Source organism: Protopterus annectens, chromosome 2.part2 (genome assembly GCF_019279795.1).
Source record: "Protopterus annectens isolate FY-2018-M chromosome 2.part2, PAN1.0, whole genome shotgun sequence".
Lineage (NCBI taxonomy): Eukaryota > Metazoa > Chordata > Ceratodontiformes > Protopteridae > Protopterus > Protopterus annectens.
The window spans coordinates 36,392,507-36,410,292 of NC_056730.1; the positions used below are offsets into that span (position 1 = coordinate 36,392,507).

General features: G+C 42.4%; 1 protein-coding gene across 1 annotated transcript in view; it reads left to right on the top strand.

Annotated features, from left to right (window-relative positions):
- Positions 1 to 17,786, top strand: part of SERINC5 (serine incorporator 5) — a 1,123,885-nt gene that overhangs the window by 897,518 nt on the left and 208,581 nt on the right. Inside the window, exon 10 of the mRNA XM_044063720.1 lies at positions 5,920 to 5,959. Coding sequence (XP_043919655.1) covers positions 5,920 to 5,959 — 40 coding nt within the window. The remainder of the gene's footprint in view (positions 1 to 5,919; positions 5,960 to 17,786) is intronic.

Consider the following 17,786-nt stretch of genomic DNA (forward strand, 5'->3'; position numbering starts at 1 on the left):
GACTCCCACGTGGAGATGTCTAGGCCTCTGGATACTCTAGGTGTTGGGCCTACGGAAACTAACCCTTCAGATGGGTCCGGAGCCTCTGAGCAGGCCTCGGCTTCTGAGGGTGTTTTCAGACCTTCACAGATTACCATAAAAACTACAGCCAAGTCTAAAACTCCATTAAAGACAAAGAAGCATTCACCTGGACAGGCCTCCATGCCTAAAAAACAGATGCTCAAAATAGCCGAAGACTTAATTACTCCGATTAGGGGTACCCATCCCCCTCCTGATAAAAGGCCTAGGCAGGATACAGACTATGATTCCTCTGACCAGGTTTCCATTTACTCTGATTCCTCTTCAGACCAGGGATACTCTTTACCCCACTATAAGGGCTCTGATGCTGAAGAATCAATTCCTTCAGCCTCTCCTCCAGAGGATTATTCTTTTGAGGAAACTTTACATACCATGCGGGAGCATTTCCTTTGGGAGGGCCAGGATTATTCAGAATCCAAGAAAAGGCTCAGAGATTTTCTTTTATTACCTCAGCACAGACCCCTTGCTATTCCGCCAGTGTTAGATATTGTGGATGATGTGTTCTCTGAATCCAGTTTTAATCCTGATTTTTTACCCCCTGCTCCAGTCAAGCCAGGCAGGTACTACAGAGTCCCTGACTCTCACAAATTTCTTTATAAAAACCCTGTTGCTGACCCAAAAAAAGATTTCCCAGGGTCCCAAAGGGGTAAAGGCTTCCACGGCTAAGAATCCAGTTCCCTCTGACAGGGATTCTAGAGCATTAGACAGATGGGGAAAGAAAGTTTACACATCTGCAACTTTAGCAGTGAGAGCTTTAAATTGCCAGTTCCACATGCTTAAATACCAAACAATATTTAATGTCTCTGTTAAAGCAGAAAATTATTACAAATTCAGAACAACCTGACTATAAGGAAATGCAGGAGTTATTGCATGCAGCTGAACAAGTGGGCAAACATACTCTGCAATGTGGTTTTGATTCACTAGAGGCTTCTTATAGAGCAGCCGTTACATGATCTGTGATTCAAAGGTATGCTTGGTTAAAAGAACAAGGTTTACCTGATCATGTTAAGGCTAAATTATTGGATGCTCCTTTACAGCAGGATATTTTATTTGGTGTTAAGGAAAATGGAGGATAAGGCAAAATCTATGCAAACGGTGAAGGATTTCTTACAGGTACAGCCACCTAGATTTAGAAGAAATTGGCCTTCAAAGAATTGGTCCTTTCCAGTGTCAGACAGACCACAAAGAGGCAGATACAGATGCCCAAGAGAAAGATATCAGCCCCAAGGCTCATACAGACCACGATAGTGGGGTGCACCAACCCCCAAAAGAAGGTGAAGACAAGTCACAACCTTACAGGAAACAGTCCCAATGACTTCCCCCTTCCTAACTAACCTTGAAAAAGGGCATAGCAAAATTAATTTAAAATGGGTGGTGAAAGCCAAACACACTCTGGCTAGGCTTATAAATGCCCTAGGGCAGATAGCCTAGTATGAACCTATGAATGCCAAGCACTTACCTTTTGGCAACTCCCTTAGGGGGAAAACTTGCACTTTTTTCTCAAAATTGGCATATAATCACCCAAGACAAATGGGTTCTGAATATTGTGTCTCAAGGTTACAGGTTCCACTTTCACACTCTACCAAGGCTAAAAGGAATGCCAGATCTGCCACAAAATCAATGGGCAGAGGCACAAAAACAAATTACAGCCCTCATGGACATGAGAGCTATTCAAAAAGTGCCACAACAGGAAAAAGGACAAGGATTTTACTCAAGACTTTTTCTGGTACCCAGAAAGGACAAAGCCTGGAGACTCGTACTAGACCTTTCTACTCTAAATACTTACCTGGATGTTCCGAAATTCAAAATGTTGACACTACAGCAGCTTCTTCTCATGCTGGGCAAGAAGGCTTGGCTTGTTACTTTGGACCTCAAAGAGGCATACTTGCATGTCCCTATCAGACAAAATTGCAGAAGATACCTCAGATTCATAGCTGGTTCAATGCATAACCAATTCTCTGCACTGCCCTTTGGCTTATCTACTGCGCCCGGGGTCTTCACCAAGTGCCTGGCACCAGTAATTGCATTTTGCAGACAAAAAGGAATTCAAATATATCCATACCTGGACGACTGCCTTATTCAAGCAGAGAGCAAGGACATTCTTCTAAAGCATCTGGCATTTGTAAAAGGGTTGCTAATTTGCCTAGGGTACACAGTAAACGAAAAGAAGTCAAAACTAGTGCCCTCACAAGAGATAATATTCCTGGGTGCCATCTTAAATACTATGGCCCAGATGGCTTATCTCACGCCAGACAAGCAAGGACAACTGATTCAGTACTTTCAATTGATGGCAACAAAGACCCAACTCCCTGCAAGAAAAATTCTGCAGGCCTTGGGATTCATGGCATCCTGCATACTACTAATTCCATATGCCAGACTGCATATGAGGAAATTACAATGGTACCTAAAAAGTGTGTGAACTCAGCATTGTCACAGTTTGGAAACAGTAATACCACTAATTCCCTGCCTACAACAGGAGTTTCAGTGGTAGGCACAGGCATGTCACCTCAACAAGGGGCAGCCTTTCACTCTACCCACAGCCAGGCAGAAACTAACAGATGCTTCGTATTACGCTTGGGGAGCACACATGGCAGGAAAATGTATTCAGGGCAAGTGGACCGCAGACCAAATGCATCTTCACATCAATCAAAAAGAGATGTTGGCTGTACAAAATGCCCTAACAGCTGTCAAGGACCTTCTGTATCCAGGACAACTATTACTAAAGACAGACAACACCACAGTTATGTGGTACATAAACAAACAAGGGGGCACTCATTCTTATCCCCTATGCAGACAAGTCATGACCTTGTGGGACACAGCTCTAGCCTATCAAATTCATCTACAAGGACAATTCCTGTCAGGAAAGAAAAACACTCTGGCAGACGACTTAAGCAGAAACATCATGGATCCTCACGAGTGGAAATTAAATCCACAAGTGTTCAGTATGATAACGCAGAAATGGGGGTGCCCAGACATAGATCTCTTTGCCTCCCCAAAGAATTGCCAACTACAAAAAATTCTGCACAAGGACTTATCACACACAAGCATGGAAGGTAGATACTCTCTCGTTCAGCTGTAAAAGCCTAAAAGTTTATGCCTTCCCGCTACTGCCTCTCCTTTCAAAGGTACTCCTAAAAGTCAGACAAGAAAAAACACAGATGATCCTGATTGCCTCAGACTGGCCACGCCAGCACTGGTACCCAATCTTAAAGAACTTAGCTCAAGGCCAACCATGGATTTTACCTCAAACTCCGCACCTTCTAACTCAACAAAACAATCAGCTCCTGCACAGTCAGCTCAAAACCTTAAAACCTGATTCATTAGTCAAGCAGACAACACCTCTCTCTAAAGCTGTTATGGATGTCATTTTGGAGGCCAGGAGGCCTAGCACCAGGAAATCTTATGCAGAGAAGTGGAAGAGATTCTGTGCCTGGAACCAGGCTCAAAGCTTTGACCCTCTTGTCCCAAATATTCCTCAGATATTACAATACTTAACTGAGATGCTGGACAAAGGGCTATCTTTTTCATCCATTAAGATCCATGCCTCTGCCATCTCGGCTCATTACAACACAGATCCTCTTATTTTCTCTCATCCATTGCTAAAACAGTACCTCAGAGGGGCTAAAAACATAACACCGCCCCGGAGAGCACCAACACCAACTTAGGACCTCAATTTTGTCTTGGAAAAACTAACCTTACCTCCTTTTGAGCCAGCTAATTCAGCAGAATTAAAATATGTATCATGGAAAACTGCTCTGCTTCTGGCAATAACCTCAGCACGAAGAGTCTCAGAGTTACAGGCACTAATGGTAGTGGAGCCTTTCATCATTTTTCACCAAGACAGGGTTTATTTACGAACAAGCCCTTCATTTATGCCTAAGGTGGTATCCAGTGTGGTTCTTAACCAAACTATTCACTTGCCAGCTTTTTATCCAAATCCCCAGAATAAAGGGGAGAGACTTCTGCATTCCTTGGACATACACAGGCAATTATGTTTCTACTTGGACAAAACTAAAGCTTTCAGAAAGACTGAGCAATTGTTTGTAGCGTATACTGCAGGATCACAGGGTAAGGCTATTTCAAAGCAGACCATTTCAAAGTGGATAGGACACGGTGTCCGGTTCTGCTACACACAGCATGGGAAACCTGTACCTAGTAATATTAGGCCACATTCCACCAGGGCAACAGCCACTTCAACTGCCTACCTTAGAGGAGTACCTACCAAAGATATCTTGGAAGCTGCAACTTGGAGTTCAGTGCATACCTTTACCAAGCATTATCACTTGCCTCTTTATTCCAGATCCAGAGCTGGCTTTGCCACTGCAGTGCTGTAGGGCCTCTTAGCCGCCCCAAATCCTTTATAGAGCCAGCCACCCTAACTCAGCTTTGGGATTCAACCCAAGTGTAATGACTGCAGCAGTGAAACACGATGAACATAGTACAGTTTTGTACCTACCATAAATGTAGATGTTCGAGTGTCTTCACTGCTGCAGTCCTGGTTACCCACCCGCCATCCCCTCTTTCTAAGCTGGAACTAATCTATACCTCTCTACCCTGTACTACCTATGTGGTGTATTTGCTGGTATATGAAGGTTTTGTTTTACCTTGTTGTATAGTTTATTAGCAATGTGTATTGCCTACCAATTTGGGGGCACCTGACATCTGGGGCAAGAAAAACTGAAGAAAATGACGTCGGCTGCATCTTATATACCACTGATGCACTGATGTCAGGGAAGAAGCGACAGCAACCAACGCCGGACCAAGACTTTGGAACTCTGGTCAACTGCGGGACCGTCTGACGGCAGGATAACCCAAGTGTAATAACTGCAGCAGTGAAGACACTCGAACATCTACATTTATGGTAGGTACAAAACTGTACTTTGCTGCTTAACATCATGAACAATATCCCTGTCACTATACAGTTCTTTTCCAAAAGATGACTCTGCACATGAGTTATGAAATTACATTTTAAAATGGAAGTATGCTGGCCTGGCCCTATGGCATAGAAGGATAAAAGCCTGATTACAGAGAGATCCCAGGTGGGAGGAGCTCTAGCTGGAAGATTCCGTAGAGCAACAGCATCATTGTGCAGAATGTCACCAGATGCTACAGGGATGGAGTTGGGACTTGCACAACTCCCACAGTAGCCATTTCCTAAACCCAAACTCATGTCCCAAGGAATTAATTGCCTGTTTGGCTTGATCTCAGTCCAACAATGAATGGACTGTAGACTTCTCGCTGAGCCTGTAAATAAGCCTTATCACACTCAGAGGAATGAATGAGCTGATTAGGTGGAAATAGGGGGAGACATTACTTTGGGGGGGTTTGGGATAAAAACTACGCAGCAGTACTGTTATAAGTTGGAGTCCTGTAGCAAAATATTCTTCATCTTTGTTTACAAATTAGTGAAGCATTATTGTTAGTTACTGAAGTAATTATCCTATATATAACTGATTGATTGAACTGAGACAGTTACATTTCTTAAATCCAGTCTGTGATTTATTTTCAGTCTAGACTAACACTTCACTTGAGCTGCATTAAGAGCAAGATGCAAAATTTCACCTTCTTTTTTCATGGGAGTGGTCATAAAACATGTATGGAGAACAGGGGCAGAAATGTTAATTACCAAACTCATGACTTGAGCAATGCTTAATTTTTTTTGTCAGTTTTCATAAGTTTGACCAGGACCTTGCAGCATGGTTGTTTCTTTAGACAGACTGTTCATTGAGTATTCAACAAATGTTCCATATTTAATAAGTACCATTTTTTTGCATACATTTGTTATACCATTGTCATTCACTTTGTTTTCAGAATATCAATGATATTTTATCTATTTGGCAGGTAGCCCGTTGCTGCTTTTGCTGCGAACCAGATGAAAATGGTAAGAAATGCATTTTAATCCTACTTTAAAACATCATATATCTTCAGACCTCATTTTTGTTTCCATAGATTTATGCATATATGTTGGTGCGCATTTCTGATAGAGCGATATTCATAATCTCCGCCTATTCACCACAGCAGGGTTGTGATAGTGAGGAAAAGAGTTCATTCAGACAGCAGTTGCAGGACCTATTGGATAAAGTAGTACAGCAGGAATTGGTGTTGATAATGGGTGTCCTGAATGCACATATCAGGACAGACAGAACAGGATATGAGGACTGCTTGTGTCCACTTGGGTGTGACAACATTAATAAAGGAGACGTCATTCTAGGCTTTTGTATGGCAGATGGCTAGATGGTTGCTAACATGTGATTCAGAAAGAGAGAGCACATACGACAGTGGCCAACATGCAACTCAAGTAGACTTCTGGTAAAGAAAGGACACTGGGGGGGGGAATCAGCGATGGCAAAGTCATCCCCAGTGAAACAGTCGGCCCACATCATAAATCACTTATTGCCACAACCAGCTGCAAGCAGTGGTAAGAGAAGGCTCTGTGGTCAACAGAGACCAGGCTAAAGACCAGGAAGTTGACTGGAGAGAAAGCACAATAGTTGAAGGAATTACTCAGTGCTCTAGCACATCAAGAAGAAGATGAAATAGATGGAATTGAAGAAGAATGGCAGCGGCTCAAAACAGCATGTGTGAGGATAACAGAACAGCTATGTGGCTGAGTTAGGTATAGAAGTAAGGTACATAAGAAAAGCTGGTGATGGAATGCAGAAATCCAGGAAGTCATCAAAAGAAAGAAAAGCTGGTGATGGAATGCAGAAATCCAGGAAGTCATCAAAAGAAAGGAGAAGTGCAGGAAAAATTGAGAGACAGACGAGACAGACCAGGCTGGGAAGGAATGCTGGTTAGCTAACTAAGAGGTTAAGAGAGGAGTTGCAGTAGCAAAGAACAAGCATCAGAAGCACTCTGCCAACTTCTGGCACAAAGAAACTGTATCGGGTTGCAAGGCAAAGACAAAGATAAAGAAGATGGACACCCTTCATAAGGGATGCTAGCAGCAACCTGCTCAATTGTCCACAGGGCATCAAAGACAGATGGAAGGAGTACTTCCAGCAGCTTGTGAATGAAAAAAACCCCACAGAAGCTGTACTGCTCCAGACACCACCTACGGTGAGAGATGAGGAGGAGCCAACCCTAGAAGAAGTAAGAACAGCACTAAGGAAAATTAAGTCGGGGAAAGCAGCAGGCTCAAATGAGGTCACAGCAGATGTGATCAAGATGCTGGGTGAGATGGGGGAAAATGGCTCTTGAGGGTACTTGTAGCAGTATGGAGAGAAAGACTTATCACAGATGGTTAACTCATTCACTCCGGAGCAGCTCAGAAAAACCTGCCTGCTTAATTCCGCCATAGGAACAACAGTGCAGCCTGAGCTTATTTTCAGAAAATCCATTTGTAATACCATACAGAAAACAAATGTACATAACTCTTTAACTATAAGAGCTAGACAAAAAATGTAAATATGAAAGTTGTTCAGCAGACACTGACCTTTCCATTGGTATAAATGTTGATAGTGCATATCAAACTCATTGTTAAATATTTGGCAAGGAATTATGATAATGTGCATATTTTTGTCTTTTTGGAAAAGCAAAGCACAATATTTTGGTCAATGTACCACGTAGACCCATAAAATTTGTTTTTAATTTGTTTGTGTGAATATATGCTTTAAAATGATACCTTAACCATTGCTGTGTGATGCTCCTTTTCGGAGATATTCACAGAAATGTGATTAATATACTGTGTCTCATAATTCATAAATAAATTATAATATCTCATCATCTGTAACGGAGGCTACATATCAGTGTAGAAGTTGTGTGGCTCAGTGTCCTCTTCAAAATGATGCATCATTTGTGTCATCACCATGCTCCCATGCAAAGATATGGGCATCATAATGAGAAGTATTGGAAATGTATACTTTCATAATCCCTCAATGCCAAACAACTGTGATATCTGTACCTGTGTACAGTACACAGACACAGTTCTTTTACCATGTTGTAAGGAGTAACACGGTCTTCAAAATAAGGTATTACTTAGCGCATTGCGATGCTGCCTTGCAAAGTTATTTCTAAAATATGAAAAATTTCATAATTTCCATAACCGAAGTCATAAACAAACTGATATCTGTACATGTGTATGACATACAGACATGGTTCTTTTACCATGTTGGAACTATGAATACTGTCTTCAAAATGAGATATTACTTAGCACATTGAGAAGCTCCATTGCAAAGTTACCAAAATATGAAAATATTCATAATTTCCATAACCTAAGTCAAACTCTGATATCTGTACATGTGTACAGTACACAGACACAGGTCTTTTACCATGCAGACACATATATCATTGTAAATATACACATTCTTGGTGTAGCCAACATACTGCTGAATGGGTACATGTAAAGAGAAAAAAACAAGGTAAGGATCGCCACTCCACTAATGAACCCAGGACAGACATGGGACTTCAGTGGCATGCAAGGCCATCTGATGTGTCTGATACCTGTGCTGCCTACACACTCAGTTAGCTGATACCACTACAGTCTCACGATCTCCTTCGGTGTCAGCTGTCTGCCTTACCTATGCCTTTTATCTTTACATGTGTCCATTCAGCAATGGACCTTAGAGATCAAGTTCTGTATTACTAAGCCCTTCCTTTCATGTAACCTTTACACATGCCTGATAAAAGCATAATAAAAAAACAAGTATTGCAGGATGGTTACTGACTTTGATTGTACGTGGTAGCACTCTCCTGAAACAGTTCTTTGTCAGCATCTTCACCAGCTGCTTACCATAGTTAATTGCCAAATGCAGAAAAATATCATATTTTACATGAACACAATACCCCACTCGGGCATCATAGCAAACTCACCAGCTTAAATGTAAACCCATATGTCACAAGATGGGTTGCAAACTGGCTCAAGGACAGAACCCACAGGGTCAGAGTTGCTGGAGCTATGTCAGACTCTAAGCCAGTCTGGCGGTGTCCCACAGGGCTCAGTCCTGGGACCCCTCTTGTTCGGCATTTATTTTCAGTACAGGCAAACATAGGAGGATTGTGGCTGACAAAGTTCGCAGATGACTGCAAACTGGGTGCCATAATTGATACTCCAGCGGACACAAACATCCTTCAGAGAGGCCTTATAGAAACGGATAATTGGTGCCAGAGCCATGGCCCTTAAGCTGAACGCCAAAAAATGTATAGTCATACCCTTTGGGAAAAACAAGGTACCGACAAATTACCACATAGGTGGTAATCCATTAAATACGGAAGAGGTAATCAGGGACCTAGGGACCCAGGTTGACAGTAACCTCTCATTTGACACTCACATTGCTAAAGTGGTTAGGAAGATCTTCTATATTGCCCACCTTATCATGAAGGGTTTCACATCTAGATCAAGAGAGGTCATTGTGCCCCTGTACTCTTCTCTTATCAGGCCAATGATTGAGTACAATGCCCCATTTGGGATGTATCTCACCCGACACCTGCAGCAGTTGGAAAGACCCCAAAAGTTCCTCACCAAGAGGATAAAGGGTCTTAAACATATGTCATGTGCTGCCCGACTGAAAAAAACTCCAGCTCTATTCAGTTGCATATCACCTACTCAGAGGTGATCTGTGCCTGACGTACAAGGCCATGTCCAATCCAGAATTAATGGACATGCTCCACCTCAGAAAATCCAAATCCAGCAGAGCCACGAGAACAAGAGACTTAAACCTCAACACAGAAATAAATAGGACGTGCTGGAGGGACAGATTCATAACCCCAGAGGCTCCCCACACTCTGGAACAGAATCCCAGTCCATGTTAGGCAGAGCCCCTCACTGACTCTATTCAAGAGAAATCTCGACGAGTGGATGGGAGATCGTAGGTTTACCCCAGGGGTCATCTCTGTGTCACTACTAGACAGAGGCATAGCAAACTAAACCGTAAAAGGGCGTAGTATTCTCATCCAAAGGGGTGGTGAAAGCCACATACACTCTGGCTAGGCTTATAAATGCCCTAGGGCAGATAGCCTAGTACGAACCTATGAACCTATGATAGAGTTTTACTTACCATACTGGTCGTACTTGGTCACGGGCATTTACCATTCTTGGCACAAGCTTCATGTCACCTTTCCTGCATAGCTCTCCGCACGCCATTGTGGAGGTCAGTCAAGAACAATGTGATGCAGTCTTCATTTAGGTGAACGCCATCCCTTTGAACCAGGTGAACATCTTCTGCGTTGATGCTGTCATGGCAGATTGTAGATCCACCGATCCTGTGCATCAAGCCATGCATGAACCCAGTCTGTAAACGCCTGGCCTTATGCGCTGCCTGTTGACTGCTTGCTGTTTTCCATATCTGACAAGGAATTATGTCAGACCACACCAAATGACAACATGGCCACCATGACTGCATGTTCAAAAATTCCTCTGATTTCAAACCGTAGCCTTCCGAGTGGTTGACATCATTCCCTCCGATGTGCAGCACAAGAATGTCGGGTTCAGGGTAGATGGAACACTTCTCTTCCAACAACTGCAGTACTCTGCTGCAATGCATACCTCTTTTTGCAATCCAGTATACCTTCACAATAGATGTCGGAAAGCTCAAGTTGTAGTGGTGTTCACTTACGGAGGCATGGGTGGCAGCCCAGTGAATGTAGGAATGGCCACATACCCACACTCAGTTGTCTTTCTCCTGTGCGTGAAGACATGTCAATGTCAGAAGGTGGACGAACCTGCACAGGAAAGAAAATGCAAACAGATTACTACTGATGTTTGAAAGATGTATTGGAGGACTACATATATATGTACATCATATGCATTACCTGGTTAGTCCATCAAATCTTTACTCCTATCCACAGGGTCATTATTCTGTTCATAAATTACATGAGTGATGATGACGCTGCATAGGTAGAAAACAACAGATTACATACTGACTGAGAAGGGGGCCCAGAAAGGGCACATGCAAATGGAAAAAGCAGGGTAAGGACCGCCACTCCACTAATATGCTGAGGACAGGCATGGGGCTTCAGCTCCTAGGCATCTGAAGTGTCCCATACTACCCACTCAGACTGCTGGTAGCAGCAATGACTCCTGATTCCATGCAATGCCAGCACTCTGCCTTTTCCATGTACATCGGTCCTTTCGGCAATGGCCATAAGGAGTGAAAGGGGGAGCTAATGTAAACCCTCTTGCCCTGACCTATGTACAATTACTGCACCTGAAGGGAGGCAGACTGAGTGGAGAGCTACAGCAAGACAGCATATGAAAAGACCAAGACTGACCCAGGCTTTGTCTTTTTGCATGTGTCCTTTGCCAGAGGGAAACACTGCATCACAGTGGCACCCCCAAGCCCATGCGTACCTAGGACAGCAGCACTATGGGACGGAGCTGAAGAGTCTTCATGTTCCCAACTGCGATCCAGGTGGATCACAAGAGCCATGCTGGCTGGGTATGCCCCCTGCAATGCACCCTCCAACACAAGCTTCTGTGATGGGATAGCTTAGGGTTTGGCATTGCAATGACTCCAAGTGGAGAATAACCCAAATCTGGCTTGTGCATTCATGAATGTGATAACGACTTGTACTTATGTGAATAACAGTGACAGCTGCTGAGAGTTTTACCTGAAAAGTGATAACGACTCAGTGCTATATTGTAACTGCACTTATTGTTTAATGTGTTAATGAGCTGCATTTCATTACTGCAAAGCTTTGCATGCTCAGACACAGGTGATAATTGCTGCACATAACTTGTTGAGTAGGCATTCATTATATTACCTTGTGCAGCTATGTAACAGACTCATTGTCAGTAAGGAGAAGACTTGAGTAATTCAGTAAAATAGCATAACACTTAGATGTCACTGATACCTTCCTCCCACCTAAATTGCACACATCACTAACAAACCCAAGGACAATTCCTGAAATATATGGTAGCTCCATGCTGGGAGTAGTCAGCAAGTAATGACCTGTATCTGTCTCAGGCAACTACTGAGCATAATCAGAAATGCAATAAGCCAAGCCAAAATGTCAGACTTTATCTGGCTGATCCATCTATGAATTAATCCAAATAGTAGTAATTCATGTTCTCACCTAACCATCCCTCTGGTTACAATATTAGAGGCAGCTGTACCCACCAGGAAGTAGTACAGAACTAACTCAAAAACAAACAACGCTGGTGGAATCACATAATCTATTGGCTGAATAACAGGTGGAAAATCATGGGAGAAATTAGGAGGTACAGCACCCAGCAGGATAAAAGCACTCTCAAACAAACAAACAACTCGGAGGGCAAATAGTCTACTAAAGCCAAATTTGAGTTCAAGTTTGGCCTCCCAGGCCAGGGATAGCCACAAATGTACTTCACCAGGATTATACAACAATTGAAAAGTTCACAGAAGTGCCTCACTACAAGATTATCCAGGGATGCCTCCTAAATATCTTGTAATATGATATATGAGGGTCACTCGTATAACAATTCAACCATAACATCTGCACAGGCTTCTTCCCATAAGAATGGTAGACTGCAATGGTTGTTGCTCTGCCCAAGGGTAGACCATCAGTGGATCTTGACAAGTACAAACTCATTACTATGACACTGATATGCAAATCCATGGAAAAAAATATCATATAAATTATCACGGATGACACAGGAAACTTTCATACACTGGACTCAACCCAGTTTGGTTTTTCATAGGTTCATACTAGGCTATCTGCCCTAGGGCATTTATAAGCCTAGCCAGAGTGTGTATGGCTTTCGCCACCCATATTAAATTAATTTTGCTATGCCCTTTTTCAAGGTTAGTATACTGTGCCTCTGTCTAACAGTGACACAGAAGTGATACCCGGGGTAAACCTACGATCTCCCATCCACTCATCAAGATTCCTCTTGAAGAGAGTCAGAGGGACTCTGCCTAACCTGGACTGGGATTTTATTCCAGAGTGAAGGGAGCCTCTGGGTTATGAATCTGTCCCTCCAGCATGTCCTATTTATTTCAGTGCTGAGGTTCAAGTCCCTCAAGCGCGTAGCTCGATGGGATTTGGATTTTCTGAGGTGCAGCATGTCCATTAATTCCGGGTTGGACATGGCTTTATACGTCAGGCACAGATCGCCTCTGAGCAGGCGGTATGCCACTGAGTAGAACTGGAGTTTCTTTAACCGGGCAGCATACGGCATCTGTTTGAGCCCCTTGATCCTCTTGGTGAGGTACTTCTGGGGTCTTTCCAGTTGCTGCAGGTGTCTGGTAAGGTACATCCCAAAAGGGGCATTGTACTCAATTATGGGCCTGATGAGGGATGAGTAAAGAGGCACGATGACCTCCCTGATCTAGATGTGAATCCCTTCATGATTAGGTGGGCTATATAAAATGTTTTTCTAACCACTTTGGCCACGTGGTTGTCAAATGAGAGATTGCTATCAACTTGGGTCCCCAGGTCCCTAATTACTTCTTCTGTACTTAATGGATTACCACCTATGTGGTAATTTGTGGGCACTTTGTTTTTGCCAAAGGGGATGACTATACACTTTTTGGCGTTTAGCTCGAGGCCATGGCTCTGGTACCAGTTGTCTGTTTCTATGAGGCCCTTTTGGAGGATGCTTGTGTCAGCTGGAGAGTCTATTATGGCGCCCAGTTTGCAGTCATCTGCGAACTTGGTCAGCCACAGTCCTTCCATGTTGGCCTGTACCTCCGAGAAATATATACCGAACAAGAGCGGTCCCAGGACTGAGCCTTGTGGGACGCCACTTGTAACTGGTTTGGAGTCTGACATGGCTCCAGCTATTCTAACCTTTTTTTGAAAGGTAGGGCATGCATAGAGAACCTGCTGGTCTTGTTTGAAAAGGTCAGCAAGGAAATGGTTTGACACAATTCCTAATTTGGACAAAATATCTGGTCGAGCAATGCCAACATTCAGATGCAAAAAAACCCGCTATGCTTGGTTTCAGCATAGCATCAGTTTGAGCACTGGCATCCAGAATCATTTTGAACACTCGTATGACCCATGAAACCCATGCATTATTGGAAACACTGACCATGCAACCCAACAGCTAAACAAAAACAAAAATAAAACAGCCACCCTGGTGGAATCACAATATCAATAGGCTGTGTAACACAAGGAAGAAAATCATGGTCAAAAGTAGGAGGTGCAGCACCTAGCAGGATAAAAGCAAACTCAAACTAAAACACATAGCTCCCTGATGCCCGACAGTTCATACTTGCAACTAAGTCTTAACTAGTTAACCGACTGAAAAATTGAGTCCATATAGTTAGGATCCAAAACCCAAATACTTCAACACTTAACTATCCCGTCACTTAAAATAACTGACTTTCCTGAACAAAAAAGTCTACGTATATGATTTAACAGATTCTGAAAGAATATCATTCAGAAAAAGATTACTATATGGGAGACAACTTTGCCTGCTGTATGACCAGAGTGATGCAGCAGGAAGGACCGGATAAAATGCCAGCCAAGTTGCAGATACACAGCAGCTCGTATACAACCCATGCAACAAGTAACAGAACCACTGCGAAATTTCTGCACTTTGGGCCATTATGCAAGATTTAGTAAGATCCAGTGTTTTCAACCACCCTCTGTCTGCCTGGACAACAGCTCCTCCTCTGCTCTGATCTGTTCACAGAGGTACCTCACTGAAAGATTATCAAGGGATGCCTCAGACATTATAGGTCATTGATTTGCCTAAAATCCCATAAAAAGGGGGCATTTCTGCTGGAAGGGGGACTGTTAATGGGAGCATTGCCATAGGTACCAACACACCTTGTTATAGTTTTGAGGGAAGGCCCAAGTATGTTTCCACAAAGCGAGAGAAGATCACTATACAGCATTGAAGAAACTGCAAATTAATCTTTTATGCTTATGCCACAGCCAGGCTAAATTTGTCACTAGGACCAAGGATGGAGAGTTCCACTGTTACTCTCTATCCCCAAATAACCAAAATTTTAAGCATCACAGTGCTTACAGCAACAGCATGCAGGTCTCTGCAACATCCCTACAGGCACCTGGCCTGACTCGTTGCTTTATAAGTTCACCTTCTCTCGATCAATAAGATCATCAAATTAAATTTATCAAGAAAGTGCTAAGCCCATACTACAGGAGGATCTTGTAGCATGGTTGTTCCAAGACTATGAAATGCTCTCCCTGTCAACACTTTTGTCAAGAGCTTTAGGCACTGGTTACTTATGGCAACCAGGTAAACCTCCTCTGTGTACATCGTGTTTCTAAATGGCTCCCCATACCGCACAAAGGATTTCAAGTCTGTCGTAGATGTTGTGGTACCCCCCCCCCCAATACAGTCTTCCTTGGGAATTCATACCATTTGTAAGGAAGGGTAGCCTACTTATGACAGTCCTGATTGCGACGCTTCAAACAGTGTAACAAGTAATTACACTACTAATTACCCCTGCTCTCGGATATTGGGCATTTCTGCCTCTGATTTATCTGACAGTTATCCATTACCCTCTACTTAGTGCCCTTCACATTTTCTCTCTCACCAAAGCACTAATATTATTGATACGATTACTGCTGAAATGTAAATCACTCATTCATGCTCCAACTATTCGCTTAATAGCAGTGCTAATTTAGCATTTCTTTCTTATAAAAAGCTTGCTTACGTACTTAGGAAAAACGGGTTATGAAAAACGGTTAAAATCCACTGCAAAAAAAACTGAACCAGAACGTTAAATCCACAACACATTCAATGTGATTTATCAATCACGTGGAAAGTGTTGTGGATTTAACGTTCTGGTTCAGTCTTTTTTGTAGTTGCTTATGTACTTCACATTACATTTTTCATCTGTGGCTGTTATGTTGTTAAAAAGCACAGAATCTACTCTGCTAAAAGACATGGGGTTGTATGTCAACCCGATCACCAATATAAACAAGCTTTACCCATAGCCCACGTAAAATTTGTAGAACAGTGGTAGTATTCCAGGTTCCAGCATTCACAGTTAGACTGTCCTGATACCATCTATGTTACTGTAACTGGCACCCGGAACTTATTTCATATGACATAAAAGGCAATGCCAAGAGATGCTGGATCGCAAGGCGCGTAACAAATATTTTCAGTAAAACATTGATTAAACTCACGGCAGTCTCAGAAAATAATGGGCAGCCTGCATACAGGAATTTGACCTTAGCCATAAAACAGTCTGTTAATATTATTTTAAGTTATTTGCACGTCTGTATTTATATGTATATCTGTCTCCAGCGAAAATGTGTATTAAAAAAACAGCCGTGCAGAGAATTTAATGCAGAGACTCTCTGCATGTCACAAATAAATTCTGCAGGAACCTTTTTCACTTGTAGCGCCCAAGCATAGATCGATAAAAAGGCACAGTTTGGTGTTCACCTCTATGCTGTTTTGTCAGAGGTAACCATGACAATGGATGGGTATATAGCCCATTACCGCTTCCTGAGTCAGTGGACGAAGACATGCACGTCTCTAACCAGATTCCACTCCTCAATACAACTGGAAGAACATATATTTTTAAATGTGTTTAGCTATCATTTTCCTACTGTTTAAAAACCTTTGGACAGCAGAAATATTCAGCTTTGCAGACAGAGGAATAGTGTGGGTTACAACGGAAAGCTGCACAGAGACACGGAAAGCTCAAATCTTCTTGTTAGTTTTTTATATGCATTATTACAAAAATAAAATTGTCCACATGCTTAATTACTTAGCACCTAAAGAAAACAACAATTAAATAAACTGGTGCTGTAATTACAAAGGAAAATTATATAACCTGCATTTTTCATCCGTAATAAAACAGCTAGTATATCAGATATGCTTTATAACGATGAGTAAGTTGGAAAAAATGACTGCATTTTAGCGATGACGTGCTACAGGATACAGTTGAATTCTGTTTTGTTTGACTTACGATGATGATTCTATAAGGCATACAACTACAAGCTTCATACCAGTATTTTCTGCAAAGGAAAGCAAGCCACAGCAGCTGAATTATAAAGCCATGAAAATTTTAAACAGACAGCACTGCAGCAAGTAGAACTCATGTAGAAGTCCGTTCAGATAAAAAATCAGTCCTCATAAAGCAAGAAGACCATGTAAGCAGTAGCAGGGCAACATGTTACCTTATCTTACCTTACGGATCAGAGATTAAATGGTCTGTAGAAGAGACTTGCAGTTTGTTTTGAAAATGCACATAGATCTCCGGTGCAGGTCTTTTTTCCCGTAACTGCAGCAAAACTCCCCAGGTTCGTTAAGTGATCAGCAGGATAACTAGAGGGATCCAGCAGTAATTTCTATAAAAGCAAGATAAAGAAAGGGAACTTTTACTGCTGGAACCCTTATTTATTGGGACTGAACAAAGGATTTTAGGTCAGGGGATAGAGGAGTTAAGTGGACTGTGATTGGACACAACGGCTTGCTTGCATAAAAAATTGTCTTGCTATGAGAAGAAAGTACAGAGTGACTTGCAAGCCAATTTTCTCCAAAAACTCAAATATAACCACCACGTAACTCTATGCTGAAAATTAAGCTGACAAGGTAACTGACAGAGTTCAGTTACTTTTTCAACTTAATTTTCAACAGTGGAGTTACTATCTGACTACAAAGTTAACTGCGCTGGGAGAAGGCACTCGGGGTTAACAGAATGGAATTCCTATCTTCTCATGGTGCGCTCAGTATTAAGCACAGAAGCGTCATGAGAAGGTACTCCGGGTTAATGAGTTATAAACACTAGTGCCAATGTTCAAGAATAATGTGACTTTCACAACTGTGGGCAGTACAAGAGGTATCAAACTCCTATCACACA